The sequence below is a fragment of the Pteropus alecto genome, unplaced genomic scaffold (assembly GCF_000325575.1).
Source record: "Pteropus alecto unplaced genomic scaffold, ASM32557v1 scaffold25, whole genome shotgun sequence".
In the NCBI taxonomy this organism is placed as follows: Eukaryota; Metazoa; Chordata; class Mammalia; order Chiroptera; family Pteropodidae; genus Pteropus; species Pteropus alecto.
In genome coordinates, this window is record NW_006441955.1 from 4,493,983 (window position 1) to 4,518,381 (window position 24,399).

The 24,399-nt window shown below is 39.8% G+C and overlaps 2 protein-coding genes across 10 annotated transcripts in view; one reads left to right on the forward strand and one right to left on the reverse strand.

Annotated features, from left to right (window-relative positions):
• The window catches only part of OSBPL9 (oxysterol binding protein like 9), a 112,451-nt gene extending 102,225 nt beyond the window's left edge, over positions 1 to 10,226 (forward strand). For all 5 annotated transcript variants that reach the window (XM_006919184.3, XM_006919185.3, XM_025051941.1 and 2 more), the window contains 9 exons: positions 1,378 to 1,549; positions 2,710 to 2,794; positions 3,394 to 3,504; positions 3,791 to 3,854; positions 3,951 to 4,091; positions 6,827 to 6,905; positions 7,703 to 7,794; positions 9,160 to 9,295; positions 9,522 to 10,226. In XM_006919184.3, the coding sequence (XP_006919246.1) occupies positions 1,378 to 1,549; positions 2,710 to 2,794; positions 3,394 to 3,504; positions 3,791 to 3,854; positions 3,951 to 4,091; positions 6,827 to 6,905; positions 7,703 to 7,794; positions 9,160 to 9,295; positions 9,522 to 9,596 (955 nt within the window). In that variant the 3' untranslated portion in view covers positions 9,597 to 10,226. The remainder of the gene's footprint in view (positions 1 to 1,377; positions 1,550 to 2,709; positions 2,795 to 3,393; positions 3,505 to 3,790; positions 3,855 to 3,950; positions 4,092 to 6,826; positions 6,906 to 7,702; positions 7,795 to 9,159; positions 9,296 to 9,521) is intronic.
• A 334-nt stretch (positions 10,227 to 10,560) lies between these two features.
• The window catches only part of NRDC (nardilysin convertase), a 69,450-nt gene continuing 55,611 nt past the window's right edge, over positions 10,561 to 24,399 (reverse strand). For all 5 annotated transcript variants that reach the window (XM_006919190.3, XM_015595114.2, XM_006919189.3 and 2 more), the window contains 13 exons: positions 23,351 to 23,402; positions 22,264 to 22,414; positions 19,634 to 19,761; positions 18,320 to 18,482; positions 16,541 to 16,572; positions 16,153 to 16,291; positions 14,138 to 14,185; positions 13,818 to 13,870; positions 13,384 to 13,467; positions 12,732 to 12,822; positions 12,328 to 12,444; positions 11,320 to 11,409; positions 10,561 to 11,169 (listed from right to left, as the gene is read on the reverse strand). In XM_006919190.3, the coding sequence (XP_006919252.1) occupies positions 10,972 to 11,169; positions 11,320 to 11,409; positions 12,328 to 12,444; positions 12,732 to 12,822; positions 13,384 to 13,467; positions 13,818 to 13,870; positions 14,138 to 14,185; positions 16,153 to 16,291; positions 16,541 to 16,572; positions 18,320 to 18,482; positions 19,634 to 19,761; positions 22,264 to 22,414; positions 23,351 to 23,402 (1,346 nt within the window). In that variant the 3' untranslated portion in view covers positions 10,561 to 10,971. The remainder of the gene's footprint in view (positions 11,170 to 11,319; positions 11,410 to 12,327; positions 12,445 to 12,731; positions 12,823 to 13,383; positions 13,468 to 13,817; positions 13,871 to 14,137; positions 14,186 to 16,152; positions 16,292 to 16,540; positions 16,573 to 18,319; positions 18,483 to 19,633; positions 19,762 to 22,263; positions 22,415 to 23,350; positions 23,403 to 24,399) is intronic.

Below are 24,399 nucleotides of genomic sequence, written 5' to 3' on the forward strand. Positions count from 1 at the left end.
ATTGGTAATATTTAAATAAAGATACAAAGTACCAGTTATTCATTAGATACAGATTTGAGATTTAAGGATAGTTTCTCTGTATGAGAATTTAGACTTTGAGATCCCTTAGAGGAACCACCTAAAAATAAAGAAAAGTACAACTAAAATGTCAGTAGATGAGATTAAATGGAATTCTAAAAATACTCAATTACAAAAAAGGAGGAAAGGAGAAATAATGGAACAAGGAAAAAAAAGGGACAAATAAAAACAAATATCAAGATTGTAGAGTTAAATGCAGCTATATCAGTAATGACACTCAATGTAAGTAGCATATGTACTCCATCTAAGAGAACAGTGATTTTTAGTCTGGATAAAAAAGCAAGATTCATCTGTATGCTATTTGCAAGCTTGAGATTTTAAATATGAAGACACTGATTGATTAAAAGTAAAAGGATGGACAAAGACAGTTTGTGCAAAACACAAAGCATAACAAAGCTGGTATCACTGTATTAGTATCAAAGGACACTTTTAAAACAAGAAATATTACCAGAGACAAATTAGTATATTTTATATGATAAAAAGTCAGTTTATCAAGAATACATTATAATCCCAAATGTGTATGTACCTAATAAAAGCTTCAAAATGCATGCAGCAAAAAATGACTGAACTAAAGGGAGACTTTGAGAAGCGCACAATGGCGATTGGAAATTCCTCCCTCAGGAATTGATAGAATAGGTAGCTCCCAGCATGCACTGCACCCACCCCTCCAAAAATCAGTAAGGCTATAGAAAATTCAAACAGCATTATCAATCATCTTGACCCAGTTGACCTTTCGATACTACCAAACAATTTGTGTAACATGGAACATTCATCAATATAGGTCATATACTGGGAAGACTTAATAAATTTAAAATAATCAGAACCATACATGGTATATTCTGACCATGAGGAATTAGATTAGAAATCAATAACAGATATATCTAGAAAATTTCCAACTATTTGGCAATTAAACAGTGCACTTATAAGAAGTTCTGGAACTAGGAAAACTAATCTGTGGTACTGGAAACCAGGAACAGTGTTTGCCTCGGGGTGAGGGGTAAGGACTACTTGGAAAGGGGATGAGGAAACTTAGAGTTAATAGAAATGTTCGACATCTTGATTGGATGGTGATGAATTAAATGGTTATATGCATTTGTCAGATTCATCAAACCAAACACTTAAGACTGCTGTGTTTAATTTTGTATATTATATCTCAATTTTAAAAAGAAGCTTTGAGGTAACTCCTGGTCCTGGGTCTTCTCAGCTTGTCTCGGGGTGGATCGTGCTGAGATGTGCTGTGTGAGCTTGTTGTCTCCTGTCAGAAAGAAGGACATTAAATATTGTCTTTCTCCCTTGCAGCATTAGTGACCAGAAGGATGCCAGAGACCGAATGGTTCAGGTTGTGAAATGGTACCTCTCAGCCTTTCACGCAGGAAGGAGAGGATCAGTTGCCAAAAAGCCATACAACCCTATTTTGGGCGAGATCTTTCAGTGTCACTGGACATTACCAAATGATACTGAAGAGAACACAGTGAGTTCTGCACTAATGTTTTTAGTTATCTTAAGTTGCATAGTGATTCAAGGTTTCATTTTATTTGGGGCCAGATAACAATTATAAAGTGAACAGAAGTTGCTCTCCACCCATAGAATAGCGGTGTTGTTGGGTCGGCATATTTTGAATATAGTGAACAAGGAGAAAAAGTGGCGTGAGATAAGAATAGAGATTTAGAGATCAGGTCATGCAAGGTCTCATGGGCCATAATGATAACTATGGCTTATCAGGATCTCATTTTTGATTTGAAATGATCATTTAATGATTTTTTGAAAAATAATTTGGACATGGGCAAAAATAGAAGGGGACCACTGAGAAAGCTGTGGCATTATTCCAGGAGAGACAATGTTGATTCGAGCTATATTTTGGAGTTAGAACTAATAGATGGATTGGGGGAGGTCAGAGATGAATCCTTGCCTGTGGGCTTTAGAGTTGGTTAGTGTCATTTGCTAAAAAGGAGAAGATTGGGTTTGAGGAACTCTGATTTGAAATATAAAGTGTGAGTGGTCTGTTAGACATATAAGTAGAGCTGTCAAGTTGGGGGTTACAATCTAAGAGTCTTGAGTTCAAGAGAGAGGTCTAAAATAGAGAGGGGGCTTTCAGAGATTTTAGTATATTTAGATAGCACTTAAAGCCCTGGGATTAGGTGAAATATTCTAAGATGATAGTATAGCTAGGGAAGAGTAGATAAGTCAGACCTGAGCCACAGGGCTTTTAGCATTTAAAGCAAGGAAGACTCAAATAAATATAAAAGATCTCAAGGGATTGAGGGGAGGGGGGGTCCCTAGCCCTCAAAGCCCACAGTCCCTCAGTAATCATGACTCTCCATGTCTTTTCCTTTTTAAATGACACGTTACGTGCAGTCCTTTCTGAAGACAGAGGCAGTATGTGTCTATTCCTGCTTATTTGGTAGACATTGATAAGTGCTTACTCTGTGCCAGGCATGACCCTAAGTTAGGCACATGATCCTTGCTTTCAAGAATGCCTTAGGGAGACTGACACAAAGCAATAATTTCAGTAGTATAATTAAGTAACATAATAGAAGTATGTATCAGGAGCCTCCAGTTACTAGATTCTCTGCAGTATCATTTGTGTTTCCACACTAAAAAAAAAAAATATGATGTTACATTTGCTTGCAGGAGCTGGTTTCAGAAGGACCAGTTCCCTGGGTTTCCAAAAACAGTGTAACATTCGTGGCTGAGCAGGTTTCCCATCATCCACCCAGTAAGTTACAGAGCTTCTCTAAAACATCCACTTTCAAATATTCTCTCTAAAGGGGTCATAAAAAGTTCCATAGGTGAGGTCACTGTACTATCGGTTTTATGGCTGCCTGTACCCTCCCAATCCTGTGAGGGCTGGTTCCTCATACCTGTTCCTTATATAAATTCCAAAGACTTTGTTAACTCCACTGATTAAATATGTATCAATAGGTAAATGAGATGTGGTTTCTGTACAGTATGTATATTCCTGGCATTGTGGAGAGAATGCATGTCCTCAGCATCTTATTTCTCAGTGCAGAGGTATGACTGGAAATACTGGATGAGCTCAGGTTAGAGCTGGGACAGGAATGTGCTTGCCGACCATAAGAACAGCCAGATCTTTTGACCTCAAGCCTCCAGGATTGGCCATAGCTTCATGGTTCAGGGAAGTCCCTGCCCACGTGGCCCTGAATGGGTGCTTGCATTGGGGGAAACAAGGTCTTATTCATGGCACTTCTTTGAGGGGTAAAGGATTTCCCCCTTGGAGCTAGTTTGTTCTTCGAGTTAAGAGTTGGAGGGGTGGTTATACCTACATAGTGCACTGATTAAAAGCAATTTCTGCAGTTTCAGCCTTCTATGCTGAGTGTTTTAACAAGAAGATACAATTCAATGCTCATATCTGGACCAAATCAAAGTTCCTTGGAATGTCGATTGGCGTGCACAACATAGGGCAGGGTAAGTATGTAGTCTTTGGGCATTGGGTGGACTCCAGTGTTAATTGGAGAATTTCATGTCATTCTAATATGTGCTAGACACATAATATGTGTAAGTAAGGGGAAATGGCCCCGAAAGCCAGGCTGGATGTCATTGTTTGCATGTAAGCATATGTACTGGGAATGAGGGTAGCGGTGGGGTACAAGGTTGGTTTTCCCTAGATTGAGTGGAGTATCTGTCAATCAGACAATGGAGCCTTATGGCCAGTTGAGATTGTCATCAGAGTTTCTACCCCTTCTCTCCGCAGGCTGTGTTTCATGTCTGGACCATGATGAGCATTACATTCTCACATTCCCCAATGGTTATGGAAGGCAAGTAGAGCTGTGTCCATTTCTTTTAATCAGCAAGCAGCAGGACCTGCTGTTCCTTAAGCTATGACCCTTATCTGAAAACTTCTGATTTTGCAGGTCTATCCTCACAGTGCCCTGGGTGGAACTAGGCGGAGAATGCAGTATTAATTGTTCCAAAACTGGCTATAGCGCAAATATCGTCTTCCACACTAAACCTTTCTATGGGGGAAAGAAGCACAGAATTACCGCTGAGATCTTGTAGGTATTTTGTTTTGCTTTTCTGCTTTGGGGCTCTTCTGCTTCTCTGAAATACTTTTTTGTTTTGAACTAATTTGTTAGGGATTGACCATTTCATTGTTTCTGTCTTTGTAAACTTGTTTTTCATTTTGTGTATCATGTCTCTTTCTAAAAATCCCATTTTTAGGAGACCTAAAATCTAGGTTCAGAATCATCAGAGATCATTAGTGGGAGTTCCTTCCTAGGAACTTGACTTGCAACTGGAGAATAGAAAAAGGTTTGCCTAGGCCATGTAGCTAACCCAGATCTGGGATTCCTACCTCATTATTGCCAGATTGAGCCATGAACTTATTCCATACAGTAGACACTGTGACTCCCACTAAAGTGTCCCCAAGTCCTCACGGTTCTTTTTTCTGTGCCTTTCTTGGGAAAAACAGTAACCATCACTGGCTTGGTTTTCTTTGACACTCTAGATAGGGTCTAATGAAGACAGCTGTGCAGTCTGGGTGACAGTCGTGTGGGTTCAGAGCCTGCTTGAAGGAGGAAAATCTGCAGGACTTACTCTGCCCTCAAAGGCTTTATTTGGAACCGTGTTACAGTTGGAAGACGACTGTTTAACCAGTTTTCCTGGAAGATAATTTAATTTGGATGACAGTATCAGTATCCAAAAAAATCTTGAGCAGAGTGGGACCATGAACACAAAGATGAAATTGACTAAAAATCGGTGTAAAATCCAAAATATTGCAGTCAGATTATATGGGCAGAGCTTAGAGAGCAACAAAAGTCACCTCTATAGTGCTGCTGCTCCCCAAAAAGAGGAGGTGTTGGAAATAAGATGTTCAGAACAGAGACATGCCTGCTTCTTGGAGTTCCTTAGAGGTAATCAGCACCAACAGAAACTAACTCAGCAGAATTCTCCACTAGTCATAGCCATAAATATTAGACTACCCTCAAAATTGTGAGCTAAAAGAGTGCTGGATGGGCTCTTCAAATTAGGGAATTGAGCATCAGATGAAGATATTATTAGCTGAGTACGTCTCAAACTTTTTGGTTTTGTTTATATTATATTCTTCAATTTAATAATAAAATATAACAGATTTCAAAACACACACATTTATGAATGACAATAGTATTTTTATGAAAAAGAACTTTCCATAACTTTAAGAAATTTTTGAGTGGCATTGCACATTTTCTGAATTTTATAAATCTCTAATATACAGTCATGCACTGCATAATAATGTCAACCACAAAACACATCCATGAAAAGACATAAGATTATAATATGGATAAGAAATTCCTGTCACCTAGCAATGTCATACTATTGTAATGTCATAGTGCAACACATCACATTCCGTGTTTGTAGTGATGCTGGTGGAAACAAACCCACAGTGTATATAAGGTATAGCATATAGTTATGTACAATACATAATACATGATAATGATAATGACTGTTACTGATTTATGTACTTACTATACTTTTATCATTATTTTAGAGTACTCTTTCTGCTTACAAAAAAGTTGGCTTTAAAACAGTATATCCTATGTCAACAGCAGCCTCATACGTGTCATGTTTGCCTTGTCTCTTGATTGCATCCTTTTCTCTTGCTTGATTTAATCTTGTGTTTGTGCATTAATGTGGTGTATAGGCTTGTAGCCTGTATACCATACAGCCTAGGTGTGTAGTAGGCTATACCATCTAGGTTTGTGTAAAGTGCACTCTAAGATGTTTGCACGACGATGAAATTGCTTAACTACCCTTTTTTCAGAATGTGTCTCGATCATTAAGTGGGGCATGACTGTAATTAATAGAAGACAGCTGGATTCTCCTATTTACTTGCAGTCAGTCAGTTGCTGTACACTTGTGAAAAATTAAAGTGAAAAAAGCAAGTAATGTTTTAATACTAGGAAAATAGTTTTGACCTAAGGGTGTCTTGGGAACATCCAGGGATCCCCAAACCATACTTCGAGAACCACTTACAATGACTTTAAATCTGAGATCCTACCCTTTTTCTTTCCACTTGTCTCCATTTCCCTAAGGGGCCCCTAAATTATAGAGGAAACTTAAGTTTCAGTCCAGTTGGTAGCAGGTTCATCCCTCTTTGTATATTTTTCTCTTCTGACCTCTTTTAGCCTCCTTCCATGTTCATGCCTCACCCCTCCTAACCTGTCCTTTTCTGTGATGCTTATCTTCCCAAATTCCATACCTGCCATATATATCATGTCCAAGTAGGGGCCTGTTGGGACTTTTGAAGAAGGGGAAAAAAGGTCAAACCATTTGATCCAGAAGTCCCTTTCAGCTTGAGGATGAAAGCCTGGTCTCTAATGTTACACCCTTAAGCAAAACTTTCCCTGACCCTCATCCCAGCAGTTTTTCTTTTGAACTCCAGTGCTCGTATAAGCTCACCACAGAACTTACCATCCAGAATCTCATTGGCGACGTCTCTCCCCTCTAGGCTGTGAACAGCTTTAGGGCAGGGACTGTCCCAGTCTGCTGTGTCCCCAGCACCCACCACTGGGCTCTCTTGCTCATCTTATACTCACCGTTCATGGGATCTCAGGTTCATTAGCATCTTGTTTAGAGCCCCCATTCTTACATTTGGCTCTCGGAAATCTAGTTCTATTAATCTACCTTTATATAAGACTTTACATCTGCTGTTCTGTGTTTTGCTCTGTGCAGGTAGGCCACCTTGACCAGATTCAGATTCTTTGGTAGTTTTCAGCTTGAGACTAACACAAATGTTTCCTTTTCTGTTTAGTTCTCCAAATGACAAGAAGTCTTTTTGTTCAGTTGAAGGGGAATGGAATGGTGTAATGTACGCAAAATATACAACAGGGGTAAGAGCCTATATTTTGCCACTTGTTTCAGGCTACCTAAAATTGTAGCCTTTCTGTTACTCTGGCTTCCTTCATCTGGAAATTTAACCAAGGCCAGCTCTAATGCCATCTCTTCAGGACAAGCCTTTTCCTTTTTCCACCTCTTCCCCAGCAGTACAGGTAGTAGAATGGTTTTTAATTTTCTCCTCTCAAAACACTCAAGAATAATATATGTAGAAAAATGCTTGGCCCATAGAAGCACCCAGTAAATGTCAGCTATATCATTAGAATGTGTGGTATGTTTATGAAACTAAGTGCTAATTTGTATTTATGTACACAGTTTGATTTTGTATAAGAAATGTATTGACTGCTTGGCACCAGCGATACAGAAATGAGTAAGATAGCCCTTTCCCTCAAGGAACTTGCAGACAGTACCTATACTTTATTTAAGGTAGGAGAAAGATGGTATGGGATTAACAAGAGTCAATGAACTGGATTTTGGACTTGGAGAATTTAAAATGTAGAAAACACTTCAGCATACTTATCATTAGGATTATTTATAGGTCTAGTTCTCTAAAAGATTACATCATGAGAATGTAGCACATAGCCACATTGAAAACGTCTGTTGCACTGAGCTTCTATCAAGAATTAAGGCACACACCTATGTGTAGGCTGAAGATTGCATATAAAACTCATTGTCTAATTAATACATAGAGATTTGATTATTACATCTGTTAATTAAAGGTTTCTGGGAAGATTTGACTTCCTCCTAGAACAGTTGAACAGTAAAACATCTGCCTACCTCTTCTGTTTTCTAGGAAAATACAGTTTTTATAGATACCAAGAAGTTGCCTATAATCAAGAAGAAAGTGAGGAAGTTGGAAGATCAGAATGACTATGAATCCCGCAGGTAAGGAAATGACATAACTTGAGGCAGGGTTCCTGCTGTTGGTGAGTCACAGGCACAGGGCTGGGTTTTGGAGACAGTATAGCAGAATATATTGGCACAGGCTAAGTTTGAATGCCTGGGTTCATGTGGAGCTCCACCACTTACTAGTTTTGTAACCAAGCCTGTAAGTTCGCCTCTTTTGTCACCTCTCCTTAAAATCTACCTGAGTTGTTGTGAGGACTAAATGAGATAAGCATGTAGCATGTATATGATGCTTGGCATATAAGTACCCAGTGTACATTGACTTATCACCATCTTTGTGGTTTCTAAGAGATGGCAGGGAGGTCCCAACTGAGGTGTTTAGTAAAACACCTTCAGGTCTTTTGTTTGTAAGAACTTTTAAACAAAATTTCATCCCTAAGTATTTCAGTATCTATCTCTAAAATGACTTTTTAAAAAAACTACAATGTCATCCTTTAAGAAAATCAATTCCTTAATATCAAATGCCTAACTGGTATTCAATTTTTCAGTAGTCTTAAACATTATAATTGTTTCCTTTTTCATTTGCCCAGTAAAATTGGTATCTTTTAGTGGTTATGAGGAATCATGCACTAAAGTTCTTTGTTTAGCATATTAGGGGATTTCTTAAATTAAGTAAGGGGACCTAACAAATTACCCCCTGCTCGTTGTCTCTAACTTGTTAATATTCTGCTCAGCGGAAATCTGTAGACATACATGGTCTGTTACCACAAAGGGATCTTAGGCATGGCCACTTTTCAAGTCCCTAGGAGTCTTCACTTGTAAAGTGACATGTTTGGACCAGACTTGTCCAATTATTATCTTCCAGATCTTGAGAGGAAGCCAAATCTCTTTAAGCCTCTGCAGATCACCTTTTGACCCTTTCTCTCTGTTCACACTGTTTCTCCGAGTTCTCATTGTTAAATCCAAAGGAGCTTTTCTGACATGGAACTTCACAGGTCCTCTGATCTAATCCTTCGGTTTAGAGTAAAGGACACTCAAGCCCTAGAGAGGTGAACTGACACCCCTAAAGTTGCATGGCTAATTAGATGTAGAGCCAGAAATAGAATCCCAGGTCTCAGTTCTCACTGTTCTTCCTCCTCCGTTATGTATCATATATCCAGCTTTCTGCCCATCCCTTCTTTCTTTCCTTGACAACTAGCAATAGCAGTACAATCTTCTATTTTTCTGTTCTTTACTCCAGTGCCCTGGTGCCAGCTTAAGGAGATGTAGTCTGTGAACTACAGCACTTAAAGTCATTTGACTTACATTGTGATTATTCTATATTCAGGGTAGCTGTAGACTGTCATTCAAGATTGCTAACTCCTGTGTTCATCTAGTATTTAGCACCTCGACTTCTTCTTTTAGCCTTTGGAAGGATGTCACTTTCAACTTAAAAATCAGAGATATTGATGCAGCAACTGAAGCCAAGCATAGACTCGAAGAAAGACAAAGAGCAGAAGCCCGAGAAAGGAAGGAGAAGGAAATTCAGTGGGAGACAAGGGTAAGCTTGCTTCGGGGAAGCTTGTCCCAACCTCCCAGCTGCTACTCCCCCTTTACCCTGAGCTGTAGTTCATTCGTTTCAATGAATTGTTGAAGCAATTGAAACCGAACACTGGTTTAAGCAAGCATGGTGGTGAACAAGATGAGCCCATAAAATAATAAGAAGTATGATGTTATAGAAGTACACAGCAAGTGTGTAACTGAATTCTCCCCCCTTTCTTTTACAGTTATTTCATGAAGATGGAGAATGTTGGGTTTATGATGAGCCATTACTGAAACGTCTTGGTGCTGCCAAGCATTAGGTTGGGAGATGTAAAGTAGTTTACACCTGACACCAGGGCAGTAGGCATAATTAAGCAACAGTCTTCCTTTGGGAGAACTTACTTAATACTCCCTTATTGCAGTGGTTCCTATCTCAGGGATACTGGACTTTCCGATGCAGATGAACAATTAAAGCAAGAAAAGCTTCCCTTTTTTCCTCTTTTGTGGCAGTTACAACAATTTTGACTTCAATCCTGAGAAAAACTTCAGGTTTTGCCAACAAGATGTCTGTTCCTTTTCCAAACCCCAGGCTTCGAAAAGCATTTATAACTCCCAGTCTCAAACTCTGCACTCTATTACTGCTATTGAGACATACATCATATGTTTCCTCGTTCATGTAATCTGGGATATATATATACACATACACATATTATACATATATACTTGATGCCAGATTTTTCATAAACACTCCATCTACTGTAAATATCAGTTCCTCTGAGTTGTTTTAGAAAATTAGCGCAATGTATTAAAATCAAGTGTTAGGAAATTTTCATGGTCTCACCTACGATAACTTTTATTTTGGAATTGAACTATTGTATCTAACTCTGGATTACAGTTTAATTATACTCAGTGCTTCTTAAGGCTTCATAAAGTAATTTTTCCAACCTTTTTTTTTAAATGTGTTTCTTTTATTTATTGTTAAACTTGGAGCCAATTATTTGGCAACCTTGAATACAGGAATTAGCATTTCACAAGGACTCTCCTGAATAATGGGAGGATCCTTCCTTTTGTCACCCTTCCTTTACACCTGGCGTTCTGTCTTTAGCCCCCACCATACTCTTCTCCAGCATCTTCACTGAACTCTCATATAGCACACATCGGGCTACCAGCATTTTATCCAAAAATATTTTATTTCCTTAGAGGGTTTGAGAAGTGTTCATTTTTAGGTCTCTACCCCACACTGAAACAAAACATAATAAAAAGAAAGCCACAGTAGCAAATGGCTCAACTGAAGGGCAGTACAGAATTATCTTTATTTAAAAATACATTAAAAACAACATCATCATCATCATCATGATTTAGGTATTGGTATTAGCACCTAACATTTAGGCACTAATAAGACATTGATTACATGGGGAGTTTGGATTCGATCTGAGAGGACCAGGACAGGCCAGGGCTTCTCAAACTGCTCCAGTAAGCATTTTGGTCACACTTGGCCCACCCTAATTTCTCTCTGCCAGCTGCTACTGTAACCCTTGGTTTGTTAGTCACAATCAAAAGGGGGTGGGGAGTAAATCAAATTCTATGATGCCAGTGCAAAACTTCAATGGAAGCCCTACGGCCATAGTAGTGTAACTTCATAAAATACACATTTTAAAATACACAATGCTTCATTCAGGCCAATGAGACTGCAGTTTATTTGACTATTTTATGGTAAGGGAGAAGGTTAAGTGTTGATGTGAAAGCCCTGATATCAGTGATAGGTATGGTAGAATCTACCAGCAGAGGAGAGGTTGGCAGGTAGGTCAGCTGCATCACTTCACAAGCAGAGTTTGAATCCTCACCGCAAGGGATAGCATCCTCTTCCAGTTCATACTTCCCAAATCCGACAACCTGAAAGAAGCCAAAGACTCAAGGTGAGAAATCTGACCAGATTTGGGCAAAGACCTGTTAGGACCTCTGATAACCCAAACCCAGTGAATAGTAACGGCTAAATGACAGCCCTGGAAAGGACAGAGCTACAGCTTCGTTAACCGTACTCACATGAACACTGAGCGTTTTACTTCCTGGTCCTCTGTGAGCCTTGAACCAGTTGACTAGGTCTGATTTTGAGAATGACTTCAGTGCTTCAATCTTATAGGAGAAAGGAAGATAAGGAAGAAATAAAGCTATAGAAGACTAGCAATACCCTATCTGGAAAGAGTTCTTAAACATAACTCCCTAGGCAGCCTTCCTTGGTCTGAGCACATCGTTTTATTTTTCCAAGTTTCAGCTTGCTGCCAACCTTCCAGAGAGGGATAAAAATGAGCCCCAGTGACATACTTTCAAAATGTTTCATAGCAATGACTGACCCAGGCAGATAAGCAAGAGATGGAAGCAGATGCTGGAATTACAGCTGAGTACACCAAGCCAAAACTCTCAGGTACCTGGTAGCTGTACACTCTAGCTTGAGAAAATACAGTAAACTACTGAAACAGGTGAAAAGTTTTAACAGGAAAACTGGAGTGCCTTAAGAGCTGGGCTAAAGCCTCTTCTTAAACCCTCTGCCCCAATGTAATTCACTGCAGGGGGTTATAGTATCAGAGTGCACTGTAGTGCAGGGCATAGAGCTCTTTTTTGCGAGTGTTATTACTTGGGGCTAGAAGTAGTCAAAAGACCTACACCTGGAATCATTACATCTGGAGGAGGAACTCCATGTTCATAAAGACCAGAAGTTTTAAATTTTCTTTAAATTACAGAACGCTTTTTTATCTCCACAAATCTTAAAGTGAACCTCACGTACTATATAATACAAAAATGGATCTGCTCTGGTTGAAACTGGTTGGGGAGGCGGAACAAGGATTAGCATCCTGCTCACTTGGGCACTTAAGGTGCTAGTGAGGCCAGTCTGGAATCTAGATTTGACTAATCAAAAATGAGCAAGTAAATAACCAAGCCTGGATGACTCCCCAAGTTTCTCTTCCACACAATACTGATTTGCTTGGGATTGTGACTCCTATAAAACCAGGAGTCCCTGTGCGGGCTGTCTGACTCTAAAAACCATGTTATTACCTCATGTGCAAGGCGGTCAAAGAGATACTGCTGTGTCACCACTTCGTTCCAGTTCCTATCCACCTCCTCCCCGAGGTGGGTATCCTCACACTCCTTCAGCTTGATCAGAGCTGTGACCTGTTACACCAAAAATAGAGATCTTCAGGCATGGCATCACATCAGTTCCCCCAGAACACACCTGGCCTTGTCCCATCTGGTTTGTGATGGACACGTTCTGGTGCCTTCACTTGGGACTTGCCAGCATGATGGGAAAAGATGAAGCTAGGAAGACATTATGATCAGATTAGGCTGGGGCTACAATGTTCAAAAGCTGGCCAGCACATGGCACTTAAGACTGGTGTCTAGTTGTCTTGAGGGCTTCTGTGGGCCAAGGAACAAAAGAGCAGACCAGCTCAGTCAGTCACCTGGGTGTTGAATGCATCTTCAGAGAGGTTTGCGATCTTTTCCTCAAAGCTAGAAAGAAACTCTTCTATCTTCTTATCAACAACTTCAGAGCTGAAACAAAACAAAAGTAATCAGAGACCTGGTCTCCAAGCAAAGGAGAGAATTAGGGCTCAGGAATACTTCCAGGAAAGAGGCTGAAATGTTTTCTTCCCAGTCCTCAATACTCTCCCCTAAACTGAGGAAGAAAAGAGGGTGGGGAAGAACCCTACCCTGAGCCCTACCTCCATCCCATTTTCCTGGTACGCACCCCTCCCCCATGATGCAGTGACAGCCACCCCTGACCATTTCAAAGCTAAGAACCAACAAGGCCTTGTACTTGGTTCTAGCATGGTGGCCAGGTCAGGCACCTGCCTGAAGAGATGGAACATGCGCAAGCCCTGTACAATGACCACAGGACTTGAGTCAAACTCTAATAGAACCACAGAAACCACTGATCAGTCCTGGATCAGGCCATCTATGAACCAGCACTCCCCAGCTCCCACCCGCTCCCCACAGCTGTGACTAAAAGCAAACCCTATTTGGTCAGAACTGTTAGATTTAAGGAAGTACCTGTACCCCTACTCTCCATGCCAAGAATAATAGTTGGAACCATCTACTAACTCGTTTACTCACTTGTATTTAGTTGCCTGAGTCCCAACAGTAACAGAGAATCCTAGAATCCCAGATGTGTTCCTACAGGTAGGGTAGACATGATACCTACAGCCAAAGTGAAAAGTTTTATGAGCTCAGGAGGTAAGCGGGGCCCTGCCCTCAGAACATGAGGGAAGGGTTTCTATATATCTTTAGTGGGCCTGGAGGTCCTGAAAGATCTATAAATGTGTATACATCTATTTCATTCTCAGGTTAGCATGCCCACCCCTCTCCTGAACTGAACAGAGGCTAGTCTAAGACGCAAATTCCAGAAGTTTTGACCAGGAGGTATGCCTAGGCATGAAAGGAGCAAAGGGCCCTGAGAAACTGCTCAGTCAGGATATCTGATAAACCTCAGCATGCAAAGTAAGCCCCAGACTCTTATCTGAGCTCAGTGCTCTTGCCAGCAGACTTACCCAAGGGTCTGCTTGGTTCGAAGGAAGTCAAAACAGGGCTCTTCCATGTGCATCTGTAATTCAACATACTACCTATCAGCCCAACTCCTAGCAGAGAAACCTCAATTTCTTCCCCCAAAAGTGTTCTACATACCCTCAAAGTCCAGCCTAAATTGCCCTGGCCCCCCGTCCATGATCATACTGGGTGAGAATACTAAATAACCATCTCGCCTTTCAATCATAGGTTTCTAACCACACCCAAGTCCCTACCCTCAAGCAAAAGGTCAGTCCTCATAGGTCAAAGGCTCCTGAACAACTCAACTCTCCTTTATACAACTTACCACAAGCAGCTCCATAAGAGTGTATTCTTTCAGACTCCTGGTACCTGACTGAAAGGAGAAGAAGTTGGTCAGACCAAATGAAAATCCAGTGGCTTACAGGGCTTTTTAATCAGCTATTCTTGGCAATCACATATTCTGGTATCCATCCCACTTTTCTCATCCCCCAAGAAATGACCATAACCTTCTACTGCCATACTTTCAATTTTGTTTATGCATCTGCCTTCCCACTAGATAGAAAGTCTGAGGACGGGAATCATGCTTGATCATTTGTACTCCCAGCCCTAGCACAGAACTGCAGGCAGACATGGCAGAGAGTCCAATAATCCCTGACCTGCCAGCTCCTGCCCAAAGGAGCTAGAGGACAAAACCTAAAATAAGTATTTGTAGTTCAAGGTCCTAAGGAAGAGAGCAAGAAATGTTGAGGGCTTCATGAAGGGTATCTAGACCCATTCCTCAGAGAGAGAGCATGTGAATAAGAGGTGTAGCCACGCACAGGGACCCAAACAAATTAAGAAAAAAGCCTAGCAGATGCCACACTTGGAGACCATATCCTGGCTGCCCTGCCCTGGAGACTGGCAAAATAGTGCAGTTAGAACAAAAGAAGGCAGGAGGCCAACAGGCAAGGATTTTGCTTGAATGTCTCCAGTCAGGCTCTTACAGGCTCCTCTGACACAGACTCATTTCTATTCCCTCCCACTTCGCCAGAGGAAGAGGCTAAAGCCAGTGCTCCTTGCAAGCCCTGTTTAGTCAGCAATGAAATTTCCTGTTTGCCTCTAGAAGGACTGCAATAAAACCAGTCATAACCTTGTATCAGTTTCCTGTTCAATATGCTCTCTGTGAGGAGGGAAGTGGTTCCTTAAAGGAAGCAGTTTGTATTAGAAGCTGGTGCTAAGAGGTGATCAATGGAAAGCACCCCAACAGACATGGTCTTACAATATGAAACCCTATCTAAAAGTGGAGAAGTACTAGTCTCTCGGGATTCTGAGCGGTCAGAAGCACTGGGAATGCGGACAGGGCTAAACTGGCCAGGCCATACCATTTATGAAGTTTTGGGCCTGGCAATCATTTCGAGGGGGCAAGGGGCAGAGAAACCACCTGGGGAATCTACAGCCAGAGACAGGTAGACAGGCTCTAATGACGAGCTGGGTTCTAGGGAAAGCCTCAGATCCAGGGCCAGAAACGCAGTAAAGGAGAAGATGAGAGTAAGGCCATGTAGACAGGCCCAAAGCCCAGACCGATCTTCACAGGGCCTGACAGAGAGGCAACTTTCTCATGCAGGGAACCCAGGATTCAAGTAGCAGCTATAGAAGCCCCAGAGTTTGAGAAGTCTGAGATCAGTCTAGACAGGTACAGTTTCCCAAAGTCCTAAAAGTGAGTGGAACTAACCACAAGCTAAGGTGGGCTATGGGCCAACTGAGATCATTACGAAGTCCTTTAAGTCCCATCTCACCTCTCCAGAATGGTGTGGAAAGAAAACAGGATTTGAGGACAGAAGGAATAAAGTCAAGCCCCAGCTTGTATGACCTCAGGGAGGTAAGGGACTCTGGACCTCAGATTCATCATTCATAAAAGAGAGGTGCTAAATCCTATCGCTCTGGTGCTCTGAAACTTTTCATTATAACTGGTAGTCATTCTGTTTGCTGTAGATTGATTGCTTGGCTATGTTTACTTTTGTCTCATTTCCAAAACTGTCCTTTTAACGAATGTCGTTCTGCTGCCTAGGGTTCTGTCAGGGGAACATATAGGAATTTCCAGCCGTGCTTCAGTCTCTATCCCTCTGGACTGGTGTTTAGGTGGTGAATGAAGCACTGTGATTTTAAAAGGGTCCATTTCACTGACAGGAGCAATTTTTAAATGTAGTTGCTTCAAGAAAACAAATGACCCCAAGCACAAAACTACAGAGGTAACTAACTACAAGAGGGCCTTGAAGGTCATAGGGCCACTACTCCCCTAGGCTTTAGTGCCCTAAAGGTACTTAGCCATGAGAATGGCTCTGTGTAAAGGGGCCAACTGACCTGGTAGTACACAGTGACTTCAGAGTTGGCATCACCCTTGTTCAGAGCTTTCACTTTGCATAGGTGGTGGCCACTGGGCAGTTCTACCACCTGGAACTGCACAGACATCTCCTGCTCCAGGGGCATGAAGTTCAGCTTGCTGCAAAAGAATCAGTGTGGGTCACTGAGGCAATGCCTTTATCCTCTTAACCCTTACCCAAAAACTGAAAAAGAGGTCAGGCCTTCCACAGTTCCTTCTGAATTACTTTTTTACATAGTAGCCTCATGAAAACCTACCACAAGAAGTATCTCCATCACGGATTTAGCGACAACTGAGCTGTGTGGCTCAAAGCCCTGCTGCTGGTAAGGACACATAACGCCCAAAGAGAAAACTCAAAGCGGTACTCACTCGACAACGTATTTCAGGAAATCCATAGATTCCTAGGAGGCAAAGAAGAAGAAAATAACTACATCAGGCTCTCTTGACATCAGTTTCACCCAGAACCAACTAATATCAATATTCTAATTTCTGGGAAGCTATGGCTAACACGAGGAAAGCAGAGTCTGTCACCCGAAATGTTGGGTAAGTCATTCACCGACTGGGCTCATCATTCACTGATTTAATCCTGTTTGTTGAATACTAAGTGGCTGTCACTTGAACAGCTCCTCTTCTGTTCTCCTTGGCACAATAACTACTTCCCACACTGGAACAAACTTAACTGTTCAGTTCACCCCCACCAGTATGTGCCCTCTATGACAACTGTGACTGCATTTGAGAAGCCTGGGTCTATTAATATGGAGCGTGGCACAGAGCGAGCAGTAGAATAATACTTAATACTAAGTGAATGCATCCTCTCCCCCTCTCAAATTCTCTTTTCTTGCCTATAAAAGGAGGGATAAGTGGAGGGGTGAGCTCATCTTTAAAGTGGTTTCTACTTGGGGCAAAACATGGCACTAAGTCCTCTGGACCAAAAGCCGCTGCCCGATAGATACTACCACCGTGCTCGGACACGCAGGCAACTATCCCTGCTCTTCTCTGTGGGCTGAGGCTTTATACTTCTTTCTATGGGCAGGACAGAAACTAAGGCTGGCTTTGGGATGTAGGATAAAAGTCATAAAGAAAGTGGGAAGGATGCCAGCCAGTCTCGAGTGACCATTTACATTTTTCATCAGGGCCAGTCCTGAAAATCTGGTAGGCCAATGAGGAAGATGGTCCCACAGACACACCCAACTCAATATGTATCAAAACAAACTCCTCATATGCCCCCAACCTACAACTGCTCCTCCTCCTCCACCAACCCACTGGTTCAAGCAAGAAATCTGGGCATCGCCCTAGATCCTTCCTTCACCCTCACCCCCATGCCATCACTGAGTCTTGGCCATCCTCCATCTCATTATTTAAGTACTTCTTTCTCAATTATTTTGCCTACCCTCGGGGCTTCATCATTTTTCACTTCAACTTTCTGTGTATGTGTGTGTATATATGGTAAAAACACATAACGAAGTTTACCATCTTAACCACTTTAAAGTGCACAGTTCTGTGGTGTTAAGCATATTCATAGTGTTGTGAAACGGAACTCTAGAACTTTTCATCTTGCAAAACAAACTGTACCTATAAAACCACAATTCACCTCTCCCCAACCCCTGGTAACCACCATTCCGCTTTCTGTTTCTATGACTTTGACTACACTAGCATCTCATACAAGTGAAACCATACTTCATGTCAACTTTTATAACAGCCTCATAACTGGCCCCTCAGTTCTTTCTTAATGACAAATCCTCTTTTAAATCCTTCGGTGGTTTTCCATTTCCTACAGGATAAAGCCCGAGCTCCCTAGCTTCACACAAGGTTCACACAACATGTTCTGCCTAAGTATGCATGTGTTCCCACTACCCAGTTCCCGCTTTAATCTTTAAACTGTTTGTAGTTTCTGCACACAATCTTCAATAAGTGTAACCGACACCACATACTTAGCAAACCCATTTTGAAGTCCTGGTCCATTACCAGCAATTTCCTTCAAAGGAAAGTCTTGCCCAGCGTCAGAGGGGCCAAGTTCCCCCCAAAGAGACTATGACAGTGCTGGCCTGCCAAACCTACAGAGCTTCGGGGAAGAACTAATGCAATTCCAGAGCCCACAGCAGCATTCATTCAGACCTGGCCAATGGCAACAGAGCACCTCACACTCACTGTGCTTGTGACATTTCCTTGTACCAGGCCCTCAACGAAGAGCTGGGATTTGAACTCTTTGACAAAGCTCAGCAGAGACTCAAGGGAAAGGCCATCCATCAAAGCTCGGTACTTGTCAATCATAGACCAACGGGCATATTCCAGGATTAAAAGCCGCACGTCTCTGTACAGAGGGCAGGAAAAAAACAAAGTTTTATTGTAAGAAATGAATCTTGAAGCTAAGGAAGGATTTAGTTAAATTTCTATAGATATGTTTTAAAGAGAGACAATTGCTATCACAACTTAAGATAGGGAAACAATCACCAAAAAGCTTTTTAAATTGCATACATAAACTTTTGCATAGATTTGCTCACTGGTACAACAACTCACTTATCTGTCTCGGTTGAGAAATAAAATATTTCACATAAAGTTGCCAGATGAGTCACATACCAATTTTAAATTATTACTATTCTTATTTAAAATCTAACATTATTAATTACTGGAAGCCACCATTATGAATATCTATTCCTGAAGTGACAGTGTAGGTAGTGGCTCTAGGCCAAAATTAGACCAACCCCTACCCCATTTCCCACACTAAGCTGTTTGAACTTGGCAAATCACCTACATCTATGACTCAATTTCTTCATTTGTAAAAGAAGGGAAGTAACAATAGGGTTTTGGTGAAAATTAGATAAATAAATACATATAAAGTTCTTAGATCTAGCACATTACAAATCTTCAACAAAAAGATGTTATTATTATTACTTTCCCATACTGTAATCTAGTAGTATTCAGGAGTTATTGATTATACATTATCATATCAATAGTTCCAGACAACACTCCTTTCCAATTTATATTTGGTTATTAGTTATTGTAGCTTTTATTATGCTCTCTTCTGAAACCTTGGCTGAATTCCAGATAGCTGCAGTTGCTAGATAAATGATGTGTTAAGCAGTTTAATTCAGCTACTCATAACAATACCCAACACGCTAAAATCACCACAGTAAAATCAGCGGCAAGCAATTTTGAGCTACAACAAAGCCAGCAGTTCTTGAATTGCTGTTATTTACTTACAAACTTTGGGAAAAAACACCATTTTTTACACTCGGTCTCTAATTAAATACAGTAGGTTACTTTCAGTCCTACTTACAGACAGCTACTTTAGCTGGGTTTAGAAATCCTTTAACCCGATAGCCTAGTTTCTTAAACCATAGTATAATTCTAACATGTTTGACAATAAGCACTGAAACTATAGCCTCATTCTCTACCTCTAACCCGTACGAAGGCAAATACTTTCATGTCTTCAGAATATAAGCTGATTCCGTGTATACCCACTTGGCCAGAGTCTCAGGCTTGATGAGGATGTTAAAGTAGGTCTTCTTCAGCTGCTCAGTTATCATTGTGAAGACAGCTGGTGTGGAATTAAACTCCGCTAAGTAGTCAATAATGAGCTGAAACAGTAGCTAAAAAAGAGAAGCATTTAAATGGAAAAGCATAGAAATCCACTAAGCTTTGGGGTTTTTTGGGGGGGGCGGGGAGGCTGTTTTCCTTTTTTAAAAAAATTTATTATTAGCTTCAAGTATACACACACACAGTACATTGGTTAGACATTTATACAGTTTATGAAACAATTCCCCTGATTGCTCTTTCTCTCCTCTGGCTCTACTCCATTGGTATTTACCAGGGGCGCAGCATGATAACAGGCATTGTAGGGGACACAGAGATGACTAAAAGACCCTCTAAGGGCTAAAATCCTCAATAATTGTCAAATTTGGGGCAATGATTCTTCTATTTTTATAATGTTCATGGGTATTAAACATTTTTTCTTCCAAATGAACTTAAAAATAATTTTATCCACATACCCACTGTCCCTAAATGTGATTTTAATTGGGAGCACATTAGATTTATATATTAATTTTTGAAGTAATGACAACTTTATATCAAGCTGTCCTATCCAGAAATATGATGAGTCTCACTCCTTATTTAAAGTCTTTTTTTATATGTTTCAATAAGAGTTATAGTTTACACAGCTTCTACATTTTTCTTACTTATTCCTAGGTATTTTGTTTTTCTCAATATTATAAAATAGAAGTTTTTTCTACTCATTTCTAAGTGGTTATTTCTATTACAAGAAAATTTTGATATACTGATCTTATAACCAGCCACAAGTTATTTTTAATTTTTAGTGGTATCTTAGGTCTAAGAATACAATCACATTATATTATAAAGAGAAATACTTTCTCTTTCCAAGTGTTTTTATTTATTTCATTTTCTTTTTTGTTTTAATGTAGTAGTCAGAACCTCTAAAACAATGCTGAATAATAGAAGTGATTGTGGGTATCACTGGCTTATTCCTGCTTTTAATGTTTAGCATTTCATCAGTTAGTGTAATATTTGCTGTTACTGTTTTTAAATTAAGATTTTTAATTGTGTTTAAGTAATTTCCCTCCATTTCTACTTATTAGGAATGCCCCTTCAAATTTATCAAATCACTTTTTGGCATTTATCACTATATTCACATATAGGCATACCTCATTTTATTGTTCTTTGCTTTACTGCATGCTTCGCAGATGTGCATTTTTTACTAAGTGAAACCAGCAAAAAGCTTACAATTTGCTTTATTGAGATACTCGCTTTATTGCGGAGGCCTAGAACAAAAACTGCAGTATCTCCGAGGATGCCTATAGTGCTTCTCTTTTGACCTGTGTTATAATTTATGCTCATCAACTTCCTAATACTGAACAACCAATCCTTTCCATTCCTGGCACTTGGTTGTGGCCGATTATCCTCTTTGTTACATTTTTGAATTTTATTTTCAGACTTTAAAATGTTTGCATCTATATTTTACAGGTAAAACTGGTCTCTGGTTTTATATATTTATATTCTATCTCAAGTTTTAATAATAAGGCTAGGTAAGCTTCATAAAATAAAGAACCTCAAATACTTTTCTATTTTGTATTTTGAAAAGCTCTCCAGGTAATTCCAAAACATACCCCCCCGCCCCCACCCCACAAGTGACAACCACTGTATTAGGCTTTAATCTGTTAGGATCTTAAATTACATTATATGTAGGCCTTGAAAGGTTGACAAAAGTAAAATATTCCATGACGTCTCCTCCTAAGACCAATCTTTGTTCCCTGGGGAGACTGATAGGGACAAGTATATAAAAGAGAGAACTATACTCTTTACTAGAGTTTTTGCTAAGATATGGAAGCTATTATCTCTTAGCACAGGTCTAATTTCTGCCAGGTCCTTCCTTCCAGATTTTTTCTTGTGTGAACCCAGTTCCCCAAACCTTAATATATGTTTTACTCAAGAAACCAAGATATAAAATTCATTGTTGGGTATATTATATTACTTCACCTGGTATGTAGTGATCTAATCCTTTTAGCTAGCACCCCATATTATTTCTTCCTCTGCTTATGAAGTTTTGGACAAAGTGACATTGGAACACATTCCTTACCTAAAGATACACTACTGACAACTTACAGACTCTGTCTTTAAAAGGCTCATAAACTGAGAGCTGAGAAACAAGACTCGAAACAATGCGGTAGAGTGTAAGAAGAGGAAGAAAGGACACAAACATTTGAGTTCTACTCTGTCAGGCAATGTGCCAGGTACTTTAAATCTGATTGCTGTATGATATGAAATCAAGCTCAAACTAATCCTAAATGCCAGTATTGGCTGCAGAGTAACTGACAGCAAAGGGAAGTGAAATCAAGCCTGAAGCACAGGCTGTATTGTATGTGTTGCTAGTAATTAATGAATATATGTTGCTCTTATGTGTGGCCAAAGTTAGAGCAGTTGTCATCAGCCAATTAAACATGATAATCCAAATTAAGAAAGATTTCTTTCGAGGTATAGCACTCTATGCGCAAGCTTCTATGCTTGGTGCTAAACGGGCAAGAAATGTAGGTATCATATTTTAAAGCTCTCTATGAGGAAAACAGAGCACTTATACTTACAGGTAGTTTGTGGTTGAATCCTTTCACTCGAATAATTAAACCGTGTTCTCCAGCTACCAGCTTATACTCCAGCTGTGCCACATCTGCTTCATAAGCTGGTTCCGCAAGGTTATGGGTAAGGATATTGACAAAGATGTCAAAGAGGACCACGCTGGGAGTATAAAATGCAAACAACATCATTAATTGTCAAGAAACAGACATGAATAGATTTGCTTTGATTTAAAGTAAGAAACTTTACTTTTAGAAAGCTGTTAATTCGCTACTGCAGAATGTAAAACTGAATACTAATTGAGTTCAAAGGTAAATACAGCTTGCTCGAGACTTAGTTTCACATGAGCATCATAGACTCCTACTTCCCACTGTGCACCACAATTTTTTTCATGTTAAGCATACATAGAAAATGATAATATTTATCCTGCACAGGGAAGTAAGTGTAAAAGGCATCAAAGACAACTGGCTCTGGCTATTCCTGTGGCCTAGGTTTTCTGACTGATAAAACTCTGAGGGAAGGGAAGAAGGTAAGGCATTTTTTCAAAGTGGATATTAATAAATGTTAGCATTGCTTGTCATTTTAAGGTTGGATTTTATACTTTAAGTGGCAAAAGAAAGGAATAAATACACTAACATTTCCTGAGCACCTCCTATGTTTCAGGGACATTTTATGTTCTCTGATCACCCACAATGTAGCTATCTACATAAATATAAAAGTAATTTGCTAAGAAAAGTATACATAATCAGATTCCTTGGCAATCTCTAAATACATGATCAACAGATCCATTAGTCCTTATTATGGACTGGTAGCTAACCCAAACTCATCTCTAAGTAACTATCACAATCCAGTAATTCTATGACTAGCCTACACTATCAGCATGTTTTACAAATGGATACTGGAGATGCAGCAGCCATAATTCCGTTTTAATATTTAGTTATCAATACAAATAATTTGTCTTGGGCACAGAAAAAAATACATAAATCAACAAGCATAGCTCAAGTACCGATATAGAAAATGACAGACTGATTCATAATGAAACAAAATAATTTTCAATAATAATAAATGTATTTTCTAGAAAAGAGGACAATTGCTTACTTTGCTGCAGACTTCTGTATCAAAGGTGAGATCAGATGGAAACGTATATATGCTGAAAGAAAAGACCACAGATAAGAAAATATAGTCCAGAGGACTCCAATAGTTTATACATCTGCTATTTACTCCCAGTATCATATTTTTAAAAATTCTGAAATAAACTACTAATTCTTAAATGCTCATTACATTTTTTTATCCTTAAGGGTCTTTAAAAAGTTATATTTACCATTCCAAATAATGTCCAGAAGGCACACTTAATCAGTGGGAAGACCTGATATATAGACAGATATATAAACTGGCCTATTGGATACTCATTTTTATCAATAGCTTTAGTCCAGGAAAAATGTTTACAGAGGTATACAAGCCAATAACATTAAGGCAACATCCTGATGCTCACAAAATGTTACAGCAGAACCTGTCCAAGGACGCTGAATAAATGTTAAGAAAAATTTTAGAAACTCTTATAAGCTATTCGAGAAAAACTGAGGCAACACCTTCCCAATAAACTCAAGAATCTCTCAGAGCTACAGGGCAGTTATGTTGAGGTCAGGGATATGGATTAAATGCAAACCAAGAGCACTCAGCCTTTGAGTCCATGTTGCTGCAGAAAGTTCTTTTGCTATGCATAAGAACTGAAAAAAAAGCAACATAGTTTGGGCCACCATGTTGAATATAAGGATTTTAGAGTCTGTTTAACTATACAGTATGCTTCCTTTGTGTTGAAAAGCAAAACAGTAGAGGGAGATATTTGCTAAACGAGGCTATCATGTCTAAGAGTAATTTCCTTCAGCATATTTTGATTCTATCTCTTTTCATTTTTTTATTTTTTCTTTCTTTTTAAAAATAATGTTCAAAAGTACCACCTACTTCCTAAGATGGTCAAATACCTGGTTCTGCTTTCATTTAACTGAAAGAAAAATATCTGAAAAGAATTTCATTTTAGGCTTGAATCTTTATTTCCTGGAATCTGCAGTGTCTCCAAGGATTTCTGTGATAGAACAGGAACACAGTATAGGTCTAACAGATAAGCCTAGAGAAGGTCTTAAAATGGA